This window comes from Amaranthus tricolor, chromosome 6 (assembly GCF_026212465.1).
Source record: "Amaranthus tricolor cultivar Red isolate AtriRed21 chromosome 6, ASM2621246v1, whole genome shotgun sequence".
Taxonomy (NCBI): Eukaryota; Viridiplantae; Streptophyta; class Magnoliopsida; order Caryophyllales; family Amaranthaceae; genus Amaranthus; species Amaranthus tricolor.
The window spans coordinates 25,222,256-25,249,867 of NC_080052.1; the positions used below are offsets into that span (position 1 = coordinate 25,222,256).

General features: G+C 34.6%; 3 protein-coding genes across 4 annotated transcripts; 2 read left to right on the forward strand and 1 right to left on the reverse strand.

Annotated features, from left to right (window-relative positions):
* Positions 1 to 250: 250 nt before the first annotated feature.
* LOC130815167 (uncharacterized zinc finger CCHC domain-containing protein At4g19190) lies at positions 251 to 4,192 on the reverse strand. 2 transcript variants are annotated; one of them, XM_057681545.1, is made up of 6 exons: positions 3,851 to 4,192; positions 3,570 to 3,769; positions 3,377 to 3,493; positions 2,866 to 3,067; positions 1,670 to 1,784; positions 256 to 1,575 (listed from the first exon to the last, which is right to left on the reverse strand). In XM_057681545.1, exons 1-6 carry the CDS (start codon positions 4,061 to 4,063, stop codon positions 923 to 925), a joined length of 1,500 nt encoding a protein of 499 aa, XP_057537528.1. In that variant the 5' UTR covers positions 4,064 to 4,192; the 3' UTR covers positions 256 to 922. The 2 variants fall into 2 exon arrangements, with proteins under 2 accessions (XP_057537527.1, XP_057537528.1); XM_057681544.1 differs by having other exon boundaries at positions 251 to 1,575; positions 3,570 to 4,192.
* A 1,251-nt stretch (positions 4,193 to 5,443) lies between these two features.
* On the forward strand, positions 5,444 to 13,506 carry LOC130815156 (peroxisome biogenesis protein 3-2-like). Its single transcript, XM_057681526.1, has 7 exons — positions 5,444 to 5,739; positions 5,985 to 6,146; positions 6,230 to 6,420; positions 6,507 to 6,637; positions 9,865 to 9,992; positions 11,609 to 11,836; positions 12,867 to 13,506. The coding sequence occupies exons 1-7, from the start codon at positions 5,726 to 5,728 to the stop codon at positions 13,123 to 13,125; spliced, it is 1,113 nt and encodes a 370-aa protein (XP_057537509.1). The 5' UTR covers positions 5,444 to 5,725; the 3' UTR covers positions 13,126 to 13,506.
* A 1,582-nt stretch (positions 13,507 to 15,088) lies between these two features.
* LOC130815309 (protein kinase PINOID-like) lies at positions 15,089 to 26,716 on the forward strand. Its single transcript, XM_057681728.1, has 2 exons — positions 15,089 to 15,924; positions 24,672 to 26,716. The coding sequence occupies exons 1-2, from the start codon at positions 15,386 to 15,388 to the stop codon at positions 25,489 to 25,491; spliced, it is 1,359 nt and encodes a 452-aa protein (XP_057537711.1). The 5' UTR covers positions 15,089 to 15,385; the 3' UTR covers positions 25,492 to 26,716.
* The last annotated feature ends 896 nt before the right edge of the window (positions 26,717 to 27,612 follow it).

Here is a 27,612-nt window from a genome sequence, read left to right on the forward strand (position 1 = left end):
AGGTAAATTTGGTGAAATAGATAAAAAGAAAGGACAAATTTCTTAAGATAAAGAAATATTTTATAAATTTCTTTTTTGATTAAAGGGTAGGCTGAGGAAAGAGTAGAGTAAGATGAGATTTAATCTCAGAACCTTACCTGGCAAATGTAGTATTTACGCCAATTGAGATAAAATTCGATTCTTTTGTCTTTCTTTTGAGATTTGAATCAACATAAATGTTGATTGATTTAAGAGTTAAGCAAAAGAGTAATCTTGTACAAAGTAAACTATAAACAAGAATAAATGGAAGATTAAAATTGAAAATATTAAATACATACAACAATTAACAATTCACAACAAATAAACTAATGAGGATAATGCGTGAAGTTATTTCATTTCAGTTTATACAGTCGATCTAATATCAGGGGATCAAGACTTTGACATTGTCGTGAAAGCATGTATAAATGAAACAATCAAGATGTTAACACTATTGTAATTTTAAACCCTATGATACTAAATGAATGGCTAAGATTAATTATTAAGGAACAAAATCTACTTTAAAATAAAACACCATGCCTAAGCTGAAGATGAACTTGACTTTCAAACAATATTTCATTCCAGTCCAGAGTCCACACAAACAAATCATCTGTCTCGCCCGACAGCCTCAAGTGTGACAAATAAAATCATTAACTTCACATTCAGTGAATTCCCAAGTTGTCTCGATTTATTCCATTGAGAATGAGCTTCACCAGCAAATGCCCAGCAAATACCACACTTCCATCCGGCTCTTCAGATTGTCTTGATGCTAAATGTAGAAAGTTGCCAGAATGTTGTATGACACTTCAGTTACTGCCATATGCCTTCTACTTCGGACCCAAATGTTCTTCATTATGGATCATAAGTGCTGCAGACTTCTAGAATGATCTACAGAATCAAAGCCCTTTCATGAATAAGAATGCTTGGATTTACTCGTGTGTCTCTCAGATTCCGATTTGTCAGATGAACTACATTCAGAATCATTATGCCGACTCCTCTGGTTCTTGTATGTTCTTCTTTCTCTGATTGACTTCCTTTTATTGTCATAATAGTCCTCTTCACGCGATTCTTTCAACTTCCTACGACTATATTCTAAATGACGTGAATCCTTATGTCGACGCTTACCATAATAGCTCCCGTCATTAGACTCTTCTGAAATACTTGAAGGAGAAGAATCTTTATTGTTCCTTTTCTTGTCGCGCAAGTCTTTTTTTCTTCTCCTTTTGCGCTCGTAGCTACCAGAAGTAGAATCATCGCTATCGCTATCACTAATCTGATGCAATGCTCGCTTCTTATGCTTACTACTACTTTTTACTTTATTTTTTGGACTCCTTTGACTACCCTCATCATCCGAAGTAGGACCATTCCTTTCACGATTTCGTCGCGACTCCTGTTGACTTTTGCTTTTAGATTTCATCTTTGAGCTTCTTTTTTCATCACTATCTAAAGATGTGTCTTCTCTAAACGGCTTATTCTTATGACGTTTACTTTTCGACTTCCTTTTGTTCTTTCTGGAGGACAAACTAGTCAGCAACTCTGGTAGATCCCCGCCGAGAAATCCTGCATAATATGTAAAACAAATTAATAATCATTAAAACCATTTAAATTGAAATGCACAACAGGGTCTGCACAAACCAAACTGATGTCTCTATACCTCCATACTCGTCAAATATGTCCTCAGCAACTATTTGCTGGTTGGGATCATCTATCTGAAATCCACCACGTGGAGGGCTGATGCCAGGTTTCTGCTTCAACTCCCACTTCAGAGGCTGACAACGAGAAAAGGCGACATCAAGACAATGTGGTACTAAAATGAATACATTTGACCCAAAGGTTACACGAGAAGCAATGTGTATTAAGAGATGCAATACATCAACGCATTGAGAACGAGGTATTCATTTCTGACAAACTTGTAACAGTTAGCTAGATCAGGCTGGCCATAATCCTTTCTGAATTCTGAAGCAAGACAGTAGACACCAGATAATGATAATGAACAACCAAATACGGCTGAAAAAATGATTTGCAAAATTTGTTCGGTATATAATAAAGTAGAATGCTCTCATCATATAAGATCAATCACAAAGATTAGTATCATTGATGATAATCATAATACAAATAAAAACCTAATCTAGACGCCTAATAACTATAGTCTAGATACTTTAGCACCTAACTTGTGGCAATCTTGCAATCCAGGACCAAGATAAGGTTGTTTCACTCATATAATGATAATGTAAAAACACTTACGGCGCAACAAACGATTTCCAAAAGTCATTCTGTGTAAATATTAAAGTAGAATGTTCCCTGCATATAAGATCGTATAACTAATAATAAAACAATGTAAAAAATTCCCAAAAAGAAAAACACAAATCACAATAATATATAGACACGCCATTAAGAGTGAAGGAAACATTGCCCAAATAAAAACCTAACCTAGACATAAGACACCTAACAACTATAACCTAGACTATTTGGCACCTAGCTTAGTTGCAATCTTGAAACCAATGTAGGAAGAACCAAATAAGGCCGAAGAAACAAATTCCAAAACCCATTCCATCTAAATTATATAAATAAGAATGATCCCTTCCTATTATCATACTGAAACAGCTATAAAAATTCCAGAAAAGAAAAGCTAACGATGTAACTATGAGTGAAAGATAAACATAATTAGATAAAAACCTAACATAATACCAAACAGCTAGTATAGCTTCCCTAAATTTGATACCAAAAACAATTAAATGATATTGCCTAGGAACCTTACATAGCAAAGTAAAAATCCATTGAAAAAACAACTAGAAGTTCCCAAAACACATTTAAAGAAAATAAAGATCGAACATTCACACCATGACTCACCTCACTTGGATCCATGTGTGCCATGATAGCTGTCAGGGGGTCATCTCTCTTCAGCCTACTCTCTTCATTTGGCATTATAGCATCTTTTAATGGACATTCACGATCTCCGCTTTGGTGCCCAAAGTTACCACATCTTACACACTTAACATTGCGTACTTCTACGGCAAATGGCTTAACCCTACCAGTAACACCAGTCTCCAACCTAGAATTTTCACATTGGAATGGTCAAAAACCACTAATGGCATGGGTAATGGGATGTTGTTGTAACTACAACACATCCAAAGCATTAGTATAGCAGTAATGAAAATATAATTCGATAGCTTTGGTTTCAGATTATACTGAATTATTTTAAAATGAATCATTTAATCACTGAATTTTGGATGATATTGGTAAGGGTCAATTGGAAACAGCATGAATATGGTTGTGCACATTCGACCACAAAACCCCACCTAGGTGGATCCACTCAATGGCATTGAGGGTAACGGAATATGATAGATAGTTGAAATTATACCTGGGAGCATTCTTAAGAACAGCAAATTCTTCTTCAGTGGGTAAAGTCCTTCCAAAAACATCCTTAGGTCTTGATTTCTTCCTCTCTTCCTTAACAGGAACAGAAGCTTCTTGCGGCCTGAACCCAGAAACTGAAAGCACAATTAAAATCAATAAAGACAACACCCATAAATAGATTAGGGTAAGATTCATACATTGAAGAAGAAGCATCAATTGGGTGAGAATCCCCAATATTCCTTCTCTCATCAGCAATCTCAGCAGCTTTAGCACTTTCAGCATTGTACCCAGGTGGGCGAACGTACATAAAACTAACAGCTTGCATTATATCCACCTTTTCTTTCTCTTTCTGAGAAAGTAACGACTTTTGGCGAAGAAAATCTTGCTCTTGCGCATACTGAAAACAGCACAAATGAGAAATTGAATCGAAGAAACAAACAATAATCAGAGATTGAACAGAGAATTGAAAGAGAAACACCTCGCGAGCAATTTCGTCGGCGCGGCGTTGACGCTGAGCATGGGTTTGTTCGGCAATCCATTTACGGCGTTGATTAGGGTAAGAAAGAGGATGCCATGGTTTTTGATTAAGATAGGAATGGCTCCAAGCAGTTCCAGATTTGGTCTTGTAATCAACCTCACCTTTATCTGAAAATCTCTTGCTTAATCTTGGTCCTCCTTCATCGTCCTCCATTGTTCTTCCTCCGATCAACTATCAAGTACTTCTCCTGTTCTCCAAACCCTTTTGCCACTAATCTATTGGCTACTTCTTTTTTGTTGTTTTACACAAGGAAACTCATGTGATCAAAAAATAACTTTTTAATAAAAAATTTAAAAATTTAGTTTAATTTAATTTTTGGCAAGTAATTTCACCAAATCCATTAAATTTTAATGTATAGTTATTATATTTTTAATGCATATTTACATTATTCTTAATGTCTACTTACAATATATTTAATGTCCACGAAAAAAGTACTTAAAATATCAACTTATAGTATTGTTAATGCCTACATAGAAACTTAGCCTACTACTAATAGTAGCCTACTTACCATATTCTTAATGCCTACAATATTTTTAATGTCTACATACTATATATTTTAATGTCCACCGAGTTAGTACTTAAGTACTTACAAATTTCAAATGTCTACTTATAATATTCTTAATGACTACTGAAAAACTTACACTATATTTTTCTTTTTGGGCCAACCCAATTAAAAATAATCTCTTAAAAAGAACACCTCTCAGTCTCTTACAAGAATGTGTTTCGAAAATAAAGGTCTTAGTGTCCAACCTCTGATCAAGCTTTGTTGGCGGTTAGATGTGAATAAGAAATTTCGTTGAAAAAGTCAAATTAAATTTTGTTCAATTACTTTTGATTATAATTTTTTCAGAAAAAAATTGTTTTTAGAAGGTCAATTTTTAGACATCTCAGATAAAAGATCTACAAAAGTCTAACTTTTGCTTCTATTCGCTTAAAAGAAAAGTCTTTTTGTTTTGTGCTTGATTTTTTTGGTGATTTAATAAAAAAATATGCCCAAAGAGTCAACTTCTTACAATAAAGAAAATCACTATTGTCAATAGCATTTTAATAATGACCTAATGATAATAATGGTGTTAAATTGAGTAAAATTGAAGTTAATTTTAACCTATATAAATGATACATAAAATTAATTTTATAATTTGTATATATTTAAATGTTGAAACAATTTAAACATTATTTAGAGATTAAATCCCTTAGTTATCGTATCTTAAAAAAAATTACTGATAACTAGAAAAATTACTACAAGTGTTTCATCAGTGAGTTCATTACATTTTTTATTTTAATTCGTCTATATTTTTATTTTGGCGATTATTCATATTGTTTATATAATTCTCATACATTTTAACTTTTATAATATAATTCACATATTTGTATTTTTTAATGTCTTTTTATTGATTTGCTCAAATATTCTTCTTAGATGCTATAAATATGTCAGAGGTGTTTATTTAGATCATTAGATTTTCAGACCAGTTTAAAATTAAGTATTGTGTCCGCCTTAATTTTTATATACTTTAAATAAAAATCATTTTAAGTCGAATAAAGTCAAACTCAGTTAAATAGTCTAATAAATATAAATCATCAAATTGTTTTGAACACTAATTGTGCCTAACGCCTCCGAAGGGTTAATCCGGTAATCGAAGGCCCGACTTCGGAAAATCTCTTAACCTCTTTCTCTCCACCACTTACCGTCGGAAAATAGCACACAGTTTCCAAATCTCACTTTCTCTCTCTTCTCCTGATACTTCCATCATCATCTCCCGTACAATTTTCACGGAACCTTGATTATGGCTGACTCGTCTTCCTAGCATCTCAATCATGTTTTCCTTCAGGTTTGCTTCTACTCCTCTTTCACATCTGTTATTGATTTCCCTTTTTTTTTATAGTTTTATAATGTTTGTAGTTAAATAGATGATTCTTTTCTCTTGATTGAATATATGCATTGATGCTTGTGGTTAAGGGTAAATGGCTAAAGGGGTTATCTTATTCTGTGGTCTTTTTGATTCATGATTGTTGAATTGACATTGTTTTGTGCTTTAGTTTCCTTACACTTGTGTGGGTCATTTGTGCTTATTAGGAGTCTTTGGAGTAGGCATAAGAAGAAGGTTTTTGTTACATTGGGAATTGCTGGAAGTGGGTATTTTTTATACAAGCTATATGATGCTCATAAGCGACGCCTTGATGAAGTGGCCGTGGAACTGGCTGCTGAACGGGAACATGATGAAAGGATTAAGGCTCAGTTAAGATTTTTTTTTCTTTTTATTGTGGTGAAAAGCTTGTTATTGGGTTTTGAGTGTTTGAAGTTCTAATTATACTTTGTAGAATGCAATATCATTTTGAGACCATTCAAAGAATAGCTGACACAACGACGTTGCCTCGTGCTATGCATTACTTAAGCAATCGGATAAATGAGGAGTTAAATTTGTCAGTATTGACTGAGATACTGAAACAAGGAAAGGATGTTATGACTCTTCCGGAGAAATTGGAATTATGGGATAAACTCAAAGTACTGAGTATGTTATCTTTGGTTTATTGCTTTGTATTTGTGATTGTTAAGTGATTTTGTTCTTATCTCTAAGTGGAAGCTTTGTTTTACTAGGTTTTACCAAAATGGTTTTATCACTTTGGTCGGTTACTATGATTAGCTTATTTGTTAGAGTACAAGTGAACATATTGGGACGACATCTGTACATTGATATTGCAAGATCTCAGGAAAGCTCTCCCTTGATTGTAAGTGTTGGTTTCTTATATATGTTCATTGTTCAAATATGTTTTTCACTACAAGACTCCAAGTAAGGTTGTTGATACATGTTACATTGTTTCCTGGATTTTTTTTCTCTAGATGTATATTTCTGCATAACATAGAACAACTAAATGATGGATTGCATATTGATGCTTTTTATATTATGGGTTAGGGTTGTTATGCATGGTGTTACCTTGTAGTAATGGAAATGCTAACTGTCTTAGACACTTGTTTGAAAATGCACCGAGTGTGTTCAGAAATGTAAGGAAGTAGAGTGCAATCTTCCAAAACCATTGATTTGACATCTTGCCATAGCTGTATTACTTTGTTATCAACTGATAAGTACATTTTGCTAGTTTTATACGCAATTGTGTAAAGCCATGTTCCACTACTAGGCATGTGGAAAGTACTCTAACACAATTTTGTTGAACTCTACTCACTATCCAAAAGAATATAATTCTTTGCAACTATTGAACCTTGCAAAGATAATACATTTTTAAAGGATTTGGTGGAAAGGAAGATATTGATTATCTAATGAGGTAGGTTGTTATGTGTGTATTCTTTGGATTTGCAAGTATGATTTTTATCTAGTATATCACCTTCTTTGGCTATTTAGGGTTGTTTTTGAAAGTTCATTTCATGTTTTTGAGGCTTACAGGTTTGATAAATGGCATAGGCTAGTCACTTAAATGATCAATGAATTGGCTTTATAGCTTTGTCGTTGTTTGTTTTGTTCTCTTTACTGATTTCTGTTCAGTATTTATCTTTGTTTTTCTAATTGCCTCATTCTCTTGCGTTGATGCTATTACGCGTTTTACTATATCTTCCTTTGTAAAGAAGCTCTTTTATCCTTGTTGAGCTTGACTTGATGGCCAACTAGTTATCTTGGTGGTTCTGTGCATATTAACTTCTGCCCGTCTGCATTCCTCCAAGTGTTGCTCTTGTACGTTTTCCCATAACTCTCAAAATGTACTTGCTCCTGGAAAAATGTGACAATTAATTCAGTGAAGGGAAAACAATGGATTCTAGAAAGAAAGGAAGGGAAATAGAGAAACAGGAAGAACCAAAATCCAGTTGTGTTAATTATGTGTTGTGTCTGGTTCCAAGGTGGAATGGATTTTGATGTCCTTTTTGATGTTTGCAGTTCCAAAACAAATAATTTCTGTCATTTCTTCGGCAATTCTGCCACTCTTGTTTGTTGTTTCTTTTGATCATCTTCACCTACTTGTAGACCTCAATAAGTTGTGCATTAATGAATTTGAGCCTTTAGCATCATTGTCTTATTTATTGTCTCCTGCAGTATACCTCCATTGCTAATTGTTACTGAATTCAAAATATAGGCTTTAGATATAATGTTGGCTATGCAAAAGCAGTGATACTCTGCCATAGGTTAAAGCCTGTCCTCAATGATCAAACAAGCTGTCACCTTGGTTTCTGGTGCTTTGTTCTTTTTAAGGTGGGTTTATGGTCGGTTGCAGCTACTTTGGAAGGCAGCAGTTTATGATTATGCTTGTGGCCGAAATTTTCTGGACATTGGTCAAGTTGATGGTTTGGGGAAAGGTCATTGGACCAAGCTGGTGAGGGATGTTGTTGAAATTGGTTGGATGGACTGTGGAGTTGGTTGAATCTAGTTTTGGGGTTATTGCTTCTGTGTGTTGAGGAATTTTTAATGATGGGAATTCTAGTGAGGACTTGAGACTTGAGAGTCATGGATCCATAGTAGAGGTTTTGGGGGGAGCTTAAAAGGGAAAGAGTGGCAATGTAATTAGAGGTAGTTGAACCTTCATTAAAGAAGATTATGTTTGTTGATTACATTTATGTTACCATGCTTCTGTGTTTTTTTGTATCTTTTCTGACTTTGTATCACACTTCATGCCACCATGACCAACTTTTGACCTCTAATATTCGAATTCTTTTTCATTCTCTTCAGTTAGTAAAAGGCACGAGGTATTTTATGGTGCTAAGGGTCACTAGAGAGCTCTAGGTGAAACCGCGTGTGGACATTCTTATGGGTAAATAAAGAAGATTAGAAGAGGAGTTAAAACATGCGTCTTGGGTTGGCCATATCAAATGGACTTCTTTTGAGGCTAAGAACAAAAGACTCAATATGCTTTGAGCCTTGTGGTGCTCGCAAAACACGCTCTAAGACGCTCACTTTAAGGAATTGCCTCGCATAGCCCTATCAAAGCACCCATTCATAGCCCGCACACGCCTCACGCCTTACACCTTACCCCTTACACTTCACACCTCACGCCTCACGCCCTAACGCCTTGGGCACTCCTAGGCGTGTTTTTTAAAACTAAGGTTTGCGTAACACCTCCCTCATTTTAGTTGAACAACTTGTTAAAATATCCCTCCATCTATCGTTAATTTCTCTATTATGTACTAAAGTTTTATAGTTTTTATGCTTAACTCGTTTCACCATACAAGGCTTTGGCATTATTGTATCTGAGGGTATGACTTTGACATCAATGTAATATAGATTTCAACTACATTAGCTAATCTATCATTGATAATATTTCATAAGTTATCTTGTCTTGGTTATCACAACTTATATTTCCATGACAAATAGTCCTTTCCTTTTATCTTACCCATTTGATCTCAAGTAAACACTTAATATTTACCTTACATCTTAGGGCCCTATGATTTAAGATGCTCCTTGCACCATGTTCTTTCTTGGTCTCCAAATCTAGAACCTTGCCTATATTTATCCTATCTTCATTTTCCTCGTTGTATGTTTCCCTTTCCATTTGTTTTTAAAAACTTAAGAGTTTTCATAAAGTTGTTTGGCAAATATCATTTCAATTGTAATTCCAACACTGGTGCATGCTTAGGAACCTCAAGAATTTTGAGTTATAATGGGTCGAATCATTTATGATTTACAAGCAATGCTGAAGTAAGATCCTAAAATATGACTTATGTCGATCACATGAGCAGGTGGGGAGCTACCTTTTCCACTTTGGCTGTCGTTAAAGTTTGGCATTTGTCTAGGTTGTTCTCATATTTTTTGATGCTTAACTTTGGTGGTCATTTTTTGAGGTATTAGATTAGAATTTGTGCTGTCTTGTTATTGGTTCTGTCCATGCACAGTTGTTGAGGTCGCCATTATCGTTAATATACTTTTTAAGTATCATTAAGAAGAAACCCAAACATTATATCTTGATGAAATGACATATGAAAGAAAGGGGGTAATCATATGTCTTTTAATCTGCAGGAAGAAGCTACTTTCACTGATCAGGATGATGAACAAAACTTTTTGGCAAAGGCTGATTATCTGGCTAGCCACGGCTTGCCTGCTTTAATTTTCAATATGCAGGCTGCTGCAGCAGAAATTTTGAAAAAGTGAGTTTTCTGTTGTATAATGATGTGATGCTTATTTTTTTTCTGTATGACCTTAGGAAAAGGGCCTAATAAAATTTCTTGAAAGTGTTTCTTTTGATGTGTTTGGAGAGTGGTGTTGCACGATGGTTATTTATGGCAGATTGCTTCTGTCAATGTCTGCAATTTGCTAAGGTGAGTAATCAAACAAGAAAACTAAGAAAAGAAGAGACAAACACCACACACGATATAGGCAGCTCCTAATCCAATCCTTTCTTTTATTTCTTATTTCCCAAATCAGAATATGTACAATGTTGGTCTTATATAGGAGTCAACACAAGACTCACTAAGACACCTCATCAAAATAATTCTAAAGACTGACATTTACATGATAGCTGTCCCACTCTTTTTATTTCTCCTATGGTAAGTCTTGAGGACCGGTTGGACCGGTTGTTCACTCATGACATATTTTAGCCTTTATGTATCCATCCAAGTATTCCAAAGTACCATTTTAATATTATTGCATGATAGGAGCTGCTCAAAGTTTTTTAGCTGTGATGATCAATTAATGTGCATCAAAAATGAAGAGAAAAGAAGCATTCTGTTTGTTTCTCATAATGTTTATCTCATCAAGAGGCCATGTTGATTCTGTATAGCAGAAATTGTTGTTCTTACATGGTGTATCTCCACATTTTCCAGGCCATTTCAACTGAACTCATGTTTTTCTCATACGATAATCTGATCTCTTCCATGTATTTCACGTGTTAACATGATCTTGTTACTTGTTTACCCACTCTTGCCATTTTGTAGTGTTGTTTTCCCTATTCGCTTCGCTTTATGAGTAAAAAAGGTGTATACTTTGAGATGCTCCTGTCAACAACATTATTCCATTACCCCAATGTCATTAAGTGGCTCCCACTTGAGAGTTTTTTTCCTTTTTGTCAATTATTCTCTTGCTCTTTATAATGGATCTGTTGGCAGTTGTTAGTTGCTAATTCTTGTCAGAAATTAGAACTTAGTGCAGTTGTGAACTGAACTCAGAAAAACCATACGGGAACTTATTTGAACTTAGTCTTGTAACCCATATCTAAACTTGAGATAACTGAAATTTCTGTCGAGAAGAATAGACCCTTCACTGTCATTTGATGTTTTTATATGAAGGCCTAAGAATCATGTTGCATCCACTTTGGACTTCATCGTTGATTTGTTTGTCTCAGACAACTTGTTAATGAGTGCTTGAGGTTTGTCGAATGTTTGAATCATGCAATTTCAATGCTTTTTAAGAAGAAACACAAGCAACTGCAGATAATTTTATTATTACATTATTAATAACTGTGCCTTATGGAACATTAGTGTGCATTCCGACCAATCTGGAGTTGGAATGTCACTTAAGCTTTCCCGAATGTTCCAGTTCACTTTGACCACCCTTTAAATTGAAGATTAAAGTGCATTACCTTAAGCTTGAATATATGTTTAGGTACCAACCAGCTGGTTCTTCACTTTTTATCTGAAAACTTTGAAAATTTGAGCAATGATATTTCACGAGGTATATTTTTTGTAAAGATTTCATTGAACATGTGATTTAGTGGTGGCATATTCTACTGGAATCTGTATTGAGTTTGAACTGATCGTCATTGCAGCAAGCAACTGAAAGATGTTTTCAACTCGTCAATTCTTCATGAAACTGTTGTTCAAATACTCTACACATTTATGAGCATGGGGAGGCCTCATCATTGGATCGAATACCTGATGGCTGAGGATGCTAAATTACCCAGCCTAACACCTTCCATGAGCAGTAATAATTTAATTCTTGCAGATGGGTCCAAATTTGATCAACTCATGAAAGAGGCACACTCAGTTTTATCAAGGTATGCAAGTAAACATCTGCTTCGGCCATTGATATTGAGACTACTATTGTAGCATTGGCTTTCTACTTTGTCAAATTTGTACTTTTTGCACCAATGTTGATTCATGTCCGTTTTCTATGGGGCCAATAATTTATAGTTTTTTAGTTTTGAATTATAACGGAGTTTAGTAAAACAACTCATTAAATCATGTGCATTTCTTATTTATGTGAAGTTGCAAATGATGTTTGTTATCAAGGTCAATCAAAAATAATTATTTTGTTATCACAAGGGTAAGGCTGTAAGGTTGTATTCACCTGATCTTCTAAAATTCCGTCTAGGTGAGAGACGCTTAATGACCTTAAGATAATAGATTATGTTGACACACTGATGTTGATTCATGTATGCATAACATCTCGAGTGTTGGTACCAATATCTTGCTTATTCCGTTTCTTGCTTGGCCAAATTCTGCTTTCCTGTTTGTAACAAAAGTTGAAACTCCGCACAGAATTCTATGATTGGTTGAGACATTTAAAGAAACGAGAAAGGGAAAAGAATATAGCGTATGTTTCAGAGAAAATGAACCACATTTGTTGCTGCTGAGGAATAACCACATCTATGCTTTTTTACTGATCTGCTGATAGCAATTATTGTTGAATTGATACGTGTTTGAATTGATACACCGTGTTTGAATGCATATTGAGAAAATTAACAACATTTGTTGCTGTGGAGCATAGTGTAAAAACAAGGCAGCATCGCATTGCGTTGGCCGCTTTGTAAAGGTTCTTAAAAAGAACGAAATAATATTTCCCACGTTGTAAAGGTGTAAAAATACCGCATTTTGAGCCGTATCAAGGGATATCTTCTCATTTCGACCAATATTTAGGCGTTACGATAAACGCATCACTTCCGTTGCATCACCGTTTCGTTACCGCAATTGCGACCGTTACCGCATTTTTACTCTATGCTGCTGAGGAACAATTGCTATGTATGATGTTGTGATTTGGTTTTGTTGTTAATCAAGTGAGATTCGTGTTTCCTTTTTATTCTGCAGTGACGAGTTTACACACGTGGTAGAAGTGTCTTTGAAAACAGTGGTGAATGCAATAGTAAACGACATTTTTGTTGAACAATCCGGATCAGGGACACCGTCATCAAGCATAGCATTAGTGAAACTAGTACCACGAATTGCACAAACGAGCCAGGTAATACTCGATGAACCTACTACTAATCAGTTTGTTCAAACGATAAAATCTATACAGGATGTCGAGTTGTTTTTCACCATCCTCTACGCAAACGCTTCTACTGTGTAATTAGTTAGTTTCGAGGTTGTACAATTCATACTTGTCTCGAGACTCGGTAGCTAAAATGGGTCCGGTCCGCACATTAGCGAAAATTGTTTTCGAGATGAATATTTGGAGAGGAAACACCTACTTTGGGACCTTTCTTTTCCATTTACTTATTATACTTGGATGAAAGTTTTCAAATGCCTTCTACATTAGCCTCCTAGTTAGTTCTTGTCAAAATTTTATAATTATCTATAGATTTTGTTGCAAAGGTTGAATGGTGTTGTAATAATTGATTTTATTGATAATTAGTTGCTATTTGTATTTTTATATGTATGATTCCTCACATTTGCTTAGTCTTATAATATAAAGGGAGATCGGTTTACGATTATACACTCCTTCGTTTCACACTATTTGCCGTATTTTTTTGGTTTAGTTTGTTTCAATGAATTTGTTTTATTTTTATTTTTAGATATGATCTTACTATTTTTACTTTCTATATTGTCTCTTTTATTTCTAAATACTTTATTATTTTAGCCATTATATTTAACTTTTTAATCTTTGTTTTTTAATTGAGGCAAAATGAATGGAACTAACGAGTTATACTTAACTCTCTTGTTAATTGACTTTGGCTTTTACATTTTTATATTTTGTTATTTGATGACAAATATTGAAATTTATCAATTTTCTTGCACCATCAATCTTCTCATTTTGTGATAACAAAAATATAAGAATATAGTATAGTTATTGTAGAATTATAATCATCAACTTAGACTTTTGGTTGAATTAGTATTTAACATGAATACATGATATTAGATGCTAATATTATCAACTCAAAAATAAAAGATACCAATATTATGGCATTGAAACTTAGATTGACTCTTTATTTCAAGTAGAATATTTAGTGTCAAGTATAATGATAGTTTATGTTGTATTTACACTTTAGTTCAGCAGACTCTTGCGTGATGAAATGTTATAGAGTAGATAATATATAATATAGCACTAGTCGACAATCATTAACTTAAGTTTTTCATTGAGATAATTACTTAATACAAAGTACAACATCATTTATAGAAACACTAGTTTGATTTCCTTCTCTATGTAGGATCGGGAAAAATATCCAAATTTATAAAAACTAAATTTTAATATACGCTATTTCAATCCTAAATATATCTAATTGTGTTTGGTTTCAATCCTAAATGTTTCTAATTGTGCTTGGTTAAAGATTATAAAAAGTAAAATTAATATATATCAAACAAAATCTCAATTGATTATATTTTAACTTAGATTGAAAAGAAAATATAAATTAAGAGTAATTAGTAAATAGAGCTTAATAATTAAACATCTAAAAAATTATAATTTATAAAATAAGATTTTACTTTCAAAAAAAATTATTAAAATAAAAATATTTAAATTTGATTCTCATCTAACTTTCACATAACCTACCATTTCAAAAAAAAAACTTTCTACAAAGGAAAAACCATCATGTTGCATTGAATAAGAGTACTTGTATTGTGTAGTATGATGTTTTAACACTATTATTGATAGTGTTATTGACCATTCATTTGTTGTTTGAAATTCATCCATAAAATGAAAAAATAATATCATTTATTAACTTCGTTCTCAAATTATGAAACAGAACCATATTTAAGTAGAAATTGATCAGTTTAACGTCAAAATTGATCACTTATAGGTCAAAATTAAAATTTTTTATTTTAATTGATTTGTTTAAAGTTTACTTTAAGTTGAAATTGATACCTTTAAATTCAAAATTGATACATTTAAGATCAAAATTGAAAAATGTCCAAAAATAAAAAAAAACGAGAAAAAACATGTAAAATTGTTACACGTGCGAATTGAGTCGGTCCAAATTAACGATTTTATTATGAGGCCGTCTCGTTCAAACAACACTAATTTTTATAATAGTCTTATTCTTCGTTATTTAATCATATATACAATCTCTTCCTTTCCATTAAATTTAGGGATAGAAGTAGTATATTCTTATACATACGTAAATAAAGAACCGTTTACCACTTTACCTTCTGGTTCTTCTTCGGTCCAACTTCATCCAAATATACTAGTACAATATACTCAATTCCTCTAATAATATTCCTGTACTGTATTTTTCTATCTCTCTCATAGCTCCTCAACCCCTCCTTGGCACCATATACAATTGCATGTTTACTGTCTCTCATCATCATCACCATCGACATTTTCATCATCGATCATCATCATCATCATCACCGTCATCATCATCGTCTTCCATTTCAATTTCATCAAGAACAAGATGGTAGAACAGTTAATTGCTAACAAATATTCATCAGAACTAGACGCAGAATCAACCAGTACCAGTTCATACTCAATAACTTGTAGTAGCAGCGATCGCGACCTTCTTCATTCTCCCGAAAATTTCTCCCTTTTAAAACCACACCGATCTTCCGACTCCGCCTTCGAAGCCATTGTCGCCGCCTCTAACATCTCCGGAGACAACCGTCGATTAACCATTTCGGATTTCAAGATCATTCGTCAGATCGGTGCTGGTGATATAAGCACTGTCTATCTGTGTCGGCTTAGATGCGATGAGTCTTGCGACTATGCCATGAAAGTGGTGGATCGAGAAGCATTGGCTGTTAAGAAAAAGACTCAGCGTGCGGAGATGGAGAAGAAGATACTTAAATTGCTTGATCATCCTTTTTTGCCTACTTCGTATGCTCAGTTTGATGCTTGTCAGTTTTCTTGTATTGTTATGGAGTATTGTTCTAATGGTGACTTGCACTCCCTCCGTCATAAACTCCCTTTCAACCGATTTTCTCTCTCCTCAGCCAGGTATTGTATCATTAATTCATTATATTGCGCGCTTCATTTCTTTTTATTCTCTCGCGTGACATTAGCTATATTTTTCAATTTTATTGGCCATATTTGAATCTGCATCGTATCCAACATATATTTTGTAATTCTCATTTGCAATTTTTTTGCTTATTAATATTATTCGTGTGATTAAAATTCTTGTTTACAACAATTGAACCAACTCTTAATCTTTGTACCATGCAAAGCTCCTAAATCCTAAATTATCGTAATATATCTTTTAAAACGGTTAGTCAAATTTAGTGAATTAATTGGCAAACTAGAATTCTAACACACATATATATACAAGGGTTGCACAATTAGTTTTAACTTCCCTTAATATATACCTAAACTATAGGAGTACCATTAGAGTCTTGTGAAAAACATAGAGGGATTTTGTATTTTAATTATGGAGCGTATTTTTTTTTATTAGAGAGAAAGTAATGATTAGTGAGAATGAAATTTAAAATTTTTATTTGAAAATAAATGTAAATGCTCCAACTCTACTAGGTTGTACTTGATCATGGAATGTACCATGTTACAAGTAAATATCTTACAATAGATTTTTGAAAAATTGTAGGGCAGATCAGATCATACCGTTGTAGATAAATCTAGTCTGATTCGTTCTTATTGTGATTTAGTCTGAAAAATTTGCACACCAAACTTTATAATTTGGTCTGACCAGACCGAACTTTGTGCACCCTAGATGTAATATTTGACAGCAAACATAAATTTAAAAGTTAAAATGGTGCTATATTTAATCTTTCATCCCACTAAATTTACTACAATTTTATAGATTTCATGGGATATAAAAGCTTGGATTTTAATGATTTGAACTTATTAGTTTTTCACCTTTTTATCTTTTGTTAATGATACATAACTCCCTTCCTACAATTATCTTTTGATCTCCAAATTAGTTATCTCATTTAATTCTATTCATTTATTTCTATAACCCATTTGGTACTTATAATCCTAGTTAACAATTACATATTTATATTTATATTTATATTTTATATCTTCTCTATAAAAAAAGTGCAAAATAGATGAGAGTGAGAGTGTGAGACGAAGAGAGTGAAATAAATATGTTTTTGGGAAGTTGCAATGAGATGGAGAAATTTCAGTAATCAGTAATTCAGTAGTCAATGTCTGAGGATGAGATGATGAATTGATGATTAAATGTGTTTGCTAGTACTAGTGTCTATTAGTTATAATTTTTCTTTAAGGTTGGTTGTTTGTATTTGGAGACAAGGATATTCAGATATTGTTTGTATGTGTATGCACTGTCTGCTTGTTTTGATAATATCCTGGTAGTAATTAAATATTGGTGAAAATTTTTTTTCCCTCTATTTGTGATGGAAAAAATTTTAGGATTACATTACTGATCAAAGGAAATTTACTCAGATTTTAAGCCCGTTTGTCTGCAATTCAGTCACATTTTTCTATTATTACCCTTTAATCATATCAAATTAATAACTCATTTGATTTTTCGCCAATTTTAAGAGAAAATGAGAATGAAACCACATGACACATTCGTAGTCTCCTTCTCTCTACGAGTTAGGGTTTCTCTCTCTAGGTTTTCTCTCTCTAGGTTTTCTCTAGACTTGTCTTCCCTTTCTAGGGTTTTTGTCCTGCTCTCTGACAGTTTTCTTCGGGTGTTATTCCTAAAATGGCGGATGATATTCTCAAGAAAGTGATGTTCTGGATTTCAGCACTGAAAATCTAGGAGAGAAGGATGTGAAAATAGAATTACATCTGGTGGGTAAATTACTCATAGAAAAACCCATTAATCTTAATGCGTTAAAACGAACGATAAACATCATTTGGAACCTCAAAGAAAGTGTTATTATCAAGCCCATGGATTCAAATGTCTTTATTTTTCAATTATTACATTGGAAGGACAAAGAAAGGGTCATGGAAGGGCGCCCTTGGTGTTTTGAACAAAGATTACTTCTTTTGCAAGAAATCTCTAATGATACAGTACCGTCAAAGGTAACTCTTAATTTCTCTCTTTTTTGGGTACGTCTTTATAATTTATCTTTTGGTTCCGTTCTGTGGAGAGGGTGAAATGTATTACGGCGGCCATTGGGGACGTTCTTGATGTGGAAGAGGACTTGTTGGAGATAGATCCATATCGTAGAGTGAGGGTATTGATTGATGTGTCTAAACCCTTAAAATGTACACAGAAAACTTGCCTCAAAGGAAACCAAATCGTGAATATAGGGTTGAAATATAAACGCTTACCCCACTTTTATTTTCTATATGGTCTCATGAGTCATACGGAGAGGGACTGTAGGGTTATGTCAGATGAAGATCGAGATGTGGGTAACCGTTGGAGCTTGGATATCAAGGCTTCTCCACGCAAAGGTCTGAGCAAATTTAAAGAGGAAGTTGATGCTCTCAAAGGGAAAGGGCGTACACTATTCACACCTAAACCTCCCATTACACATAAACCTTATGCCCCACCTTGTGTTGCTACGGATGAGGGAAAGAAGCAGGCTATTCGAGAACTAAAGTTGCTGATAATGAGGTTGATGATGGGGAGAATGTGGTTAGTATTAAACATACTTCTAGGACAGGTGTCGAAGACACTTGCTTTCTCATGCCAACAAGCTGTCGTCCTAGTGGGGGAATATGCAGATAATTCAGTCCCAGGGAGTGAAGGGTCTTTTGATCCATATTTGGCAGCCTCTTGTCAAGCTATAAAACCACATGAGCAACAAATTGTGATAGTACACAAGCTTGATTTTGATATGGGATCTAGTGGTTCTGATCCTAGAAAGATGGGTAGAAATAAAAAGAAAACTAGTAAAGGTTTTGTATAAGACGAATCCAAGCAAGATCAACAGTGGGGTCCAAATCCTAGAACCTGATAAGGATGGTGTTCTCAGTAAACAGAAAGCGGCAATTGAAGATGTTGTTTTTGGAAAATGCTGAGACAGATAGCAAGAAACTTAAGAGGATTGATATGGGTGACAAAGATTCTATCGAGGAAGTAGCGGGTGATAGTAATGTCCAACCCCGCGAACAACAATAAAAATTTTGAGTTGGAACTTTCAAGGGTTAGCCAATCCCCTGACAGTTAAAGCCCTCAAAAATTGGTGTTGGCGGGATCGACCGAATTTTGTCTTTGTTATGAAAACTATGATAACTAAGGAGAAGTTAGATATTGTTAGAGTTGGATGTGGCTTTGATTTTGGCTTTTATTTTAGTAGTCTGGGGAACTCAGGGGGTTTAGGGCTATGGTGGAATGGTTTTGATGTTTCTCTTATCTCCTACTCAACCCGTCATATCATGATTGAAGTTGTGGAGCTAGATGGGGTTAATAAATGGTTCACTTATGGGATTTATGGTTGGGCCGATCATTCACAAAAGAATAAGACTTGGGATCTTATTCGCTCTCTTAGAAGTTCTGCTTAGGGTCCATGTGAATTCTTTCAGGTTTCCGGTCCGGTCCGGTCTAAACCCGGAAAAATCCGAATTAAACCGAATGTATATAAAAGTAATTTTGAAGGGGAATAATATTTACGATTTTTATGTATATACTTATTTAAAGGGCTTTATATTTTTTATTTCTAACACAAAATAATTTTTTAACTCAAATATTTTAAATTTATAATAAGTAATTTGCTAAATTATTTTAAAATCTTAAATTTCTTAATTTATTTTTGGTATCAAAAATTACTTCCGGTCTAAACCCGGACCGGACCTGGAGGAAACTGGGTTAGACCGGGACCGGACCGGATGGAATTCCGGTCTTTTGGTCCAACCAGTTTCGACCGGTCCAGTCCAGGTTTGGACCGGTGAACACCCCTATCCGTGACTTTGTGGATGATTGTGAATTCGAAGACTTGGGTTTCAGGGGTAGCGGTTCACATGGACTAGGGGAAATCGTTCTGATACTCATGTAAAGGAGAGGTTGGATAGGTTTCTTGCAACAACATCTTGGTGTGACCTTTATCCTCTGTTTGATGTTCGCCATCTCCCTATGTACAAATCAGATCACATACCTATTCTGCTACAGGCTGGGGTATCTCCAAATGTGGAAGAGGGCAACAAACCTTTTAAGTTCGAATCTTTATGGTTGTCTAATGATGATTGCAAAAAGGTAGTGGAGGATGCATGGTTGGGTAGACTGGGGGGTGGGGGGTGGGACATTCAATTCAAAATAGCAGAATGTGGCCAAGGCCTTTCTACATGGGCTAAATTTACCTTTGGTGCGGTTCGTAAGAAAATCAAGAAAGCTGAAAGAAGCCTCTCTAAACTCCAAAATTGTGCACCGCATGCAAATGTTCTTCAAACATGCAAAGCCCTCAGTGATGAGCTGGACAATCTACACCGCCTCGAGGAGTCGCACTGGTTTATCAGAGCCCGATCAAACGAGCTGAAGGATGATGACAAAAACACAAAATATTTTCATCATAAAGCGAGCTCTTGAAGAAGGAGGAACTCAATCAAAGGGCTGACTGATGATAATGGTGAATGGAAATCTGATCCGAAGGTCTTGCAAAGTATCATTGTAGATTATTTCACTCAACTTTTCCATTTTGATGCCCCTGATGATGTAGATGTTGCTTTAAGTGGTTTGCCGCACAGAGTATCAGAGGAGATGAACATGGCTCTTGACAGTGAACCTTCAAATGAGGAGATTAAGCACGCGTTGTTCCAAATGCACCCTACAAAAGCTCCTGGTTCGGATGGTTTTCATGCTCTTTTCTTCCAAACTTTTTGGTCAATAGTGGAAGAGGATGTCATTTCTTTTGTGAAAAATTGGTGGCGTAGTACAGAATCTTTAGAAGGTATTAATAACACTTGCATCTCTTTGATTCCTAAATGCAAAGACCCGAAATTTATGTTTGAGTTTCGCCCTATTAGCTGTTGCAATGTGCTCTATAAGATCATTTCTAAAGTCATGGCTAATAAACTAAGACCTTCTTTGACAGATATCATTTCTTCTAATCAAACAGCTTTTATTCCGAAGAGATCTATTACAGACAACGCTGTCATTGCTTTTGAAGTAATCCACTCTATGAAGCGCAAAGTCTCTTCCACAAATGGCTCCTTTGCTCTTAAGCTCGACATGAGTAAAGCATATGACCGGGTAAAATAGGGTTTTTTGGAAAAGGTTATTTGGCATATGGGCTTTAGTGAATGTTGGGTCAAAAGGATTCTAGATTGTATTTCGAGTGTATCCTTCAGTTTCAAGCTCAATGGTAGCATTTTTGGTGATCTGAAACCTTTGAGGGGTCTTCGTCAGGGTGATCTTGTTTCTCCTTATCTTTTTCTTATTTGTGCGGAGGCTTTTTCTTCCCTTCTGTCTAGAGCTGCTGAACTAAAAGAGATACACGGTGTTCGTGTCTGTCGAGGTGCCCCAGTTATTTTTCACTTATTTTTTGCAGATGATATTATTATTTTTGCTACCGCGTCTATGCAGGAATGCTCAAAAATTGCCGAGATCATTGACATCTATGAACGAGCTTCTGATTAAAGAGTTAATTATGCGAAGATGCAAATATCTCTTAGTAAAAATGTCTTATCAAATTTGAAGCTTGAGATCACAAGACGCCTGGGTGTTGTTGAGGTTGACCAACATGAGAAGTATCTAGGCCTCCCAACTATTGTTGGAAAATCAAAGAACGTTGTTTTCACAAGCATCAAGGAGAGAACATGGAAAAGGCTTCAAGGTTGGAAAGAAAAGTCCTTATCTTGGGCTGATAAGGAGGTTCTCATTAAAGCTGTCATTCAAGTCATCCCCACTTGCCTTATGAGTATCTTCCCCATCCCGGACGGGGTCATTGATGAGATAAATTCCATGGTTGCTAAATTCTGGTGGGGCTCTAGTAATGGTGGGTCGAAAATGCATTGGCATAGTTGCTCTCAATTGTGTCTTCCGAAAAGCAAGGGTGGCATGGGCTTTAGGGATATTAGAGTTTTCATTTTGGCTCTCTTAGCAAAACAGGTATGGAGGATTCATGTTGGTGAGTGTCCCCTTCTCACGGCTATTCTTAAAGCCCGATATTTCAAACACTCAGACGTTCTAGATGCCAGTCGCGACTATGATCCTAAATATACTTGGAGGAGCTTTTGGGGATCAAATCTCTTTATGGAGGGGTTAGTATGGCAAGTTGGTAACAGGCTTTCTATTAATCCTCTTTCTGATAAATGGATTATTGTAAATGGTGTCGCTTGTGGTTTGGATAGTAGTGTTGCTAATAATAACTTGTTACGGGTGAGCGATTTTATTGATTTCCACAACGGCCACTGGAATTTGGATAATATTGGGCATAATGTTTATGAGGAGACTCGAAAGGCCATACTAAGCATTCCCCTATCCCTCAGCTAGCCTAATGATAGTGTTTTCTGGTTGCATATTAAGGATGACAAATATTAAGTTAAGTTGGGATATTGGTTGGGTAGACTGAGTAGGTCTGATAACACGACCTTTACTATCCTTGGATCTGATGGTCTCTAGAATAGAATGTGGAATTTAACATGCCCTCCCAAGATACACCGTTTTCTTTTTAGAGCTTGCAGAGGAAGTCTAGTAGTTAATGAAGAGTGTCACCAGAGGAACATAGCACCCTCTCCAGTTTGTAGTAGGTGTAACTAGGATTCGGAATCCATTTGTCATGCTTTGGTGGACTGTGTTTCGAATGTTGAGGTTTGGAAAGATCACCCAGTTGGTCTCGTGCTCTAGAATGCCCCTCGCACTTCTTTCTATGCTTTTTTCAGTTGGTTTATGGAAAACGTCTCCAAGGATTTAGTGTTGCTAACATCCACCGCATGTTGGGCCATTTTGTTTGTCCTGATTAAGTTCATGTTTGAAGGTACATCCCTCAACATGGTCGAGACTGTTACTCAATTTACCACTATGGTTCGCGATCACAACTCTTATGCTTCTAAAGTTTATCATTCCTGCAATGTCTCTCACTTTATGCCTAGGCATTGGTCTCCCCCGGAGGATAATTGGGTTAAGATAAATGTTGATGCACATGTAGCTTTGGATGTTGATAGAGGTTTTGGAGTAGTAGTTCGTGATAGCCGTGGAGCCCTCCTTGCAGCTGGTGTGAAACGGGTATATGCCCTCTGGCCTCTTGATATTAGTGAGCTTGCTGCAGTTGTATATGGAATCAAGCTAGCAATTTATTGGGATACTCCTACATTCATCTTGAGAGAGACAGCCTAAATGTCATGAACTGTATCAGCAGTAAGCCGACATGACACTCTCCTTTCGTCCTTCTTCTTGATAGACTGCATCACTTGTATTGTCTCTTTCTGGTTTTCATAGTAGTGTTGTTCGACATAGTGGTAATACCGCGGCTCGTATGGTTGCTCATTGAAACTCGGGCTCTGTTGGGAAAATTATCTATTTGTATCATTTCCCTCAAAGCCTTGTAACATTGATTTCGCTTGATTTAATATAAATGTCGCAAGTGTTCTTAAACAAAAAAAAAACCACATGACACATCCCGGGAATGGAGTATAAGCAAATGCTAATTGGACATTTGATGATTTAATGATATTTGCGTAAATTATGGGTGTTTGTGATAATTTTATGACTTTTTTGTAAATAATTAAGTTTCGTAAGGGCATAAATATAGGCAAATACTTACCATTTATAGAAACACAAATTCTTGTGAGAGATGGTCTTTTTGAAAGGTCATCATTAATTTGGTCAACTCATTATTATCTTTTAGTTTAATTATTGGATTGGACCTGAGAGACATCTCTTAAAAAGACGGTCTCTCAGGAGATGGGCTATTATAGAAATAAGACATTTGAATATATGATATAGATATGACAAAAAAATAAAGGAAAAATTACCCTGAATAATACGAACTTTCACTGATTTTCCTACAATAATACGAACTTTCAATTAACCATGAATAATACGAACTTTAATACATATTTCCCGCTAGCATACCTGACCGGTTCTTTACCTGGAGAAACGGTTATTCCCCATTTCTTCATTATGCTAGCGGGAAATATGTATCAAAGTTCGTATTTTATTCATAGTTAATTGAAAGTTCGTATTATTGTAGGAAAATCAGTGAAAGTTCGTATCATTCAGGGTAATTTTTCTTACTTAGTTTTATCAGCCAAAAATTTTTTTTTAAAGGAATGAGTAAGTTTACCGGTAACAGGTAAAATGGTATGCCAGCGGGAAATATGTATCAAAGTTCGTATTATTCATGGTTAATTAAAAGTTCATATTATTGTAGGAAAATCAGTGAAAGTTCGTATTATTCAGGGTAATTTTTCCAAAAATAAATAGGAAGTAGTACTAGTAAATAAGTGTAGGATTTTCTTTAATGGGTTATGAACTTCAGGACTTGTGCATGGTCTAGCTTTGTTTTCTCCATCTAGTAATGAGGGTAGGTTAGTAGCCACTGGCTAGTAGGAGTCTTATTGTTAGCCATAGCCATAGATAAAAGCCAAAGGTATGCATTTAGAATTTAGGTATATTTTTGAGCTCAAGCTAAGGATAGAAAATGATACTTTCTGTTCTTTTAAATTTATACTGTAATTTTTAAAGTTTTCATATATTTAAGTTATATGGTGCAAATTTTCATATGTATTATGCTCAATGATATATTCTTGCATCGGAATAATTTTTTATGACTAGCATTATTTAAATTTAGGACATTTTAGCAATTGCATGATTCTTCCAATAATTAATAGCGTTTGATGGAGTAGACGCATCAGTGTGACTAAGCTGGTGAATGAATCAGGTTTTACGCAGCTGAAGTACTTGTGGCATTGGAATATCTTCACATGTTGGGTATCATCTACAGAGACTTAAAACCCGAGAACGTCTTGGTTAGATCCGACGGTCATATCATGCTCTCTGATTTTGACCTCTCCTTTTTTTCTCATTCAATCCCAGCCCTTTATTCTCCTCATCTTTCTTCCCTTATTCCCCACCATCTCATCAATCATACTAATAACAACAACCATCATAACAAAATTAATAATAATAATAATAATAATAATAATAATACTCCATTATTTTCCTGCCTTCCTTACAAATGCCTTTTCCGTTCCAAAAAAATACAATCCCTCACAGCTTCAGCTTCGGCTTCGGCTTCGGCTGGAAGCCGGCTATTCGTAGCCGAGCCGATTAGCGCTAGATCATGTTCATTTGTTGGGACCCACGAATATATTTCCCCTGAAGTAGCATCAGGTAACTCCCATGGGAACGCCGTTGATTGGTGGGCATTTGGGATATTCATCTACGAGTTGATTTATGGACGGACACCATTTGCGGCTGCATCAAACATAGCTACACTACGGAACATCTTAATAAAACCCTTGACCTTTCCAACTCATACACCTTCATCCACGTGTGAGTCACACGCTCGGGATCTGATTTCTATGTTACTAAAAAAAGACCCGTTTAGTCGACTTGGGTCAAGTCGTGGAGCTGCTGATGTAAAGACCCACCCATTTTTTAAAGGGTTGAATTTCGCGCTAGTCAGGTCACTTACGCCTCCTACTATGTCGTTTAAGGATATATCAAGAAAGGAATCAACGGTGTTTGATGAGTTCTGATTGAATGGTCAGATTGTCGCCACGTCAGATTGTCGGTCCCGCTGTATATGGGGACAGTGACAGTTCGGTGGGGACAGTTGTATATTCGAACTGTGGAGTAGACTAGAGAGAGAATAATGCTCTGTACTTATTTTATTTGTTTAATTTATTATTTATTGGGGGGAGTATAATTAATTAATCATTAGGTGTAGTGTAGGGTTTGCAGGGGGATTCAGATGGGAAGAATGTATGTATACAGACTACAGTATACTCATATGTACTTGACGTGTAACGTGAGTTGAAAGATTAATTATGAAGGAATGTGTCCGTAGACATTTCCGACAATTACTAAATATAAATATATAGGACATTTATGAAGATAATAAACTTAATTATTATTAGTAATTGTATTTGCTTGCTAGAGAATAAATATAATTGGTGGGTCAATAATAATTGGACCACAACTAATATAATTAATCCTATAAGGTCTTACAAAAGAATCAATTGAACGATAAATAACTCAGGCCCATTAGGAGTATGGACTTGCGATCCAATTAGGTTAACAAAAGAATCGGTTTTTTTTTACCTAGGTTACTAGTATTATATGAGGATATAATGCTATGGAGAAGTGGGGATAATGAGGGTGTGAGTATTAATGATATTTTTAATTTAAATTCTCACTCTCAATTATTCACACACACACAGAAACAAAAACCAGTAAAAGCAAGAGAAACAATACTCTTCCGTTCTAGCAAACGTTGGTATTCAATTGATTCTGGTAGACTGAATAGAGGAGCAACGTTTGAGGCTCTCCAGATTATCTTATTGCGTTAATTTTATGGATTTCACGCTACAAAGGTAATATAGACTAATCCTTTTATATGATTCATGTGTCTGATTATGTTTATGATCCTGAGATAGATGTTAGAGAAGTGTTTCCTGAAATTCCGCTTTAAGCATTTATGAATCCCAACAAATTAAAGTAAATTATCATGAATTTCGTGGTAAGGATAGAATGAAGAAGGGATACGATGTAGATGCATGTAAGTGGAAGGTGCTACTCTAACCAATTATAACCAAATTTTGAAATAGACTAAAATAAAATATACTCCTCAAAATTCGTGGAATAAAATGAATACAATTATACAAGTTCATTTATTTATTACTTATTAGTTCCTACACAAATTTTTATTTGAAACCGTCTTTATAAAAGACGTCTCAAGTTTAGGCCAGTTCAATTTTTAAATTTTTAAAAAAATAACTACACTTTCAAAATAATGCTTTTTTTAACTTTTATTTTTAGTTTTCCTTTTTTTTTTTTCTGACATTACTACTCATCTTCCTCTCTCAAACTCCATTTGTAGTTTTCAAACCCCATTGTTGTTTATTCTCTATTTATCTTCTTCAACATTTGCAAAACCATCAAAGTTATGTATTTTTCGTTTTTAAAGCATTCATTTTCATTTTTTTTGGGTTGATTGTGTTATATATTAGTTGGATTTACAATTTTCTGATTTTTTTTAAATTAAGCTTTATCAATAGTGATGTTGAAAAAGATAACAATATATACTGTTTGGGGGAAATTAATAAAAGCAATTGTGGTTATAACATAATGTATTGGAAGTTATAACATAATATATTTAAACCATAATATATTTGAAGTTATAACATAATATAGTTGGGGTTATAATAAAATATGTAATTGTGGTTATAACATAATAGATTTGGGTTTATAAGAGTATATATTTGTGATATAATACTACCAAATTGATATTATAATAATACAAGCAAATATATTATGTTATAAAACCTCAAATATATTAAGTTTTAATTCCAAATATATTGAGTTATAATTCCAAATATATTATGTTATAACTATTAATATATTCTGTTTTAACTCCATATATATTATGTTATAACCCCAAATCATAAAAATTAGCCATAATTGGCATCTTCAACATCACTGTTTATCACTGTTTTCCACCATTGATGAACCTTAATTTTTTTTAAAAAAAGGAATGATTTATTACTAAATGATGTTTTATTTTGCTTGGGAATAGGCAGTCATCAAAAAAATTTTCATCTTCCAAAAAGAAAGCAGTTTTCTACATTTTTTAAAAAAAATAACAGTTTTTTTTAAAA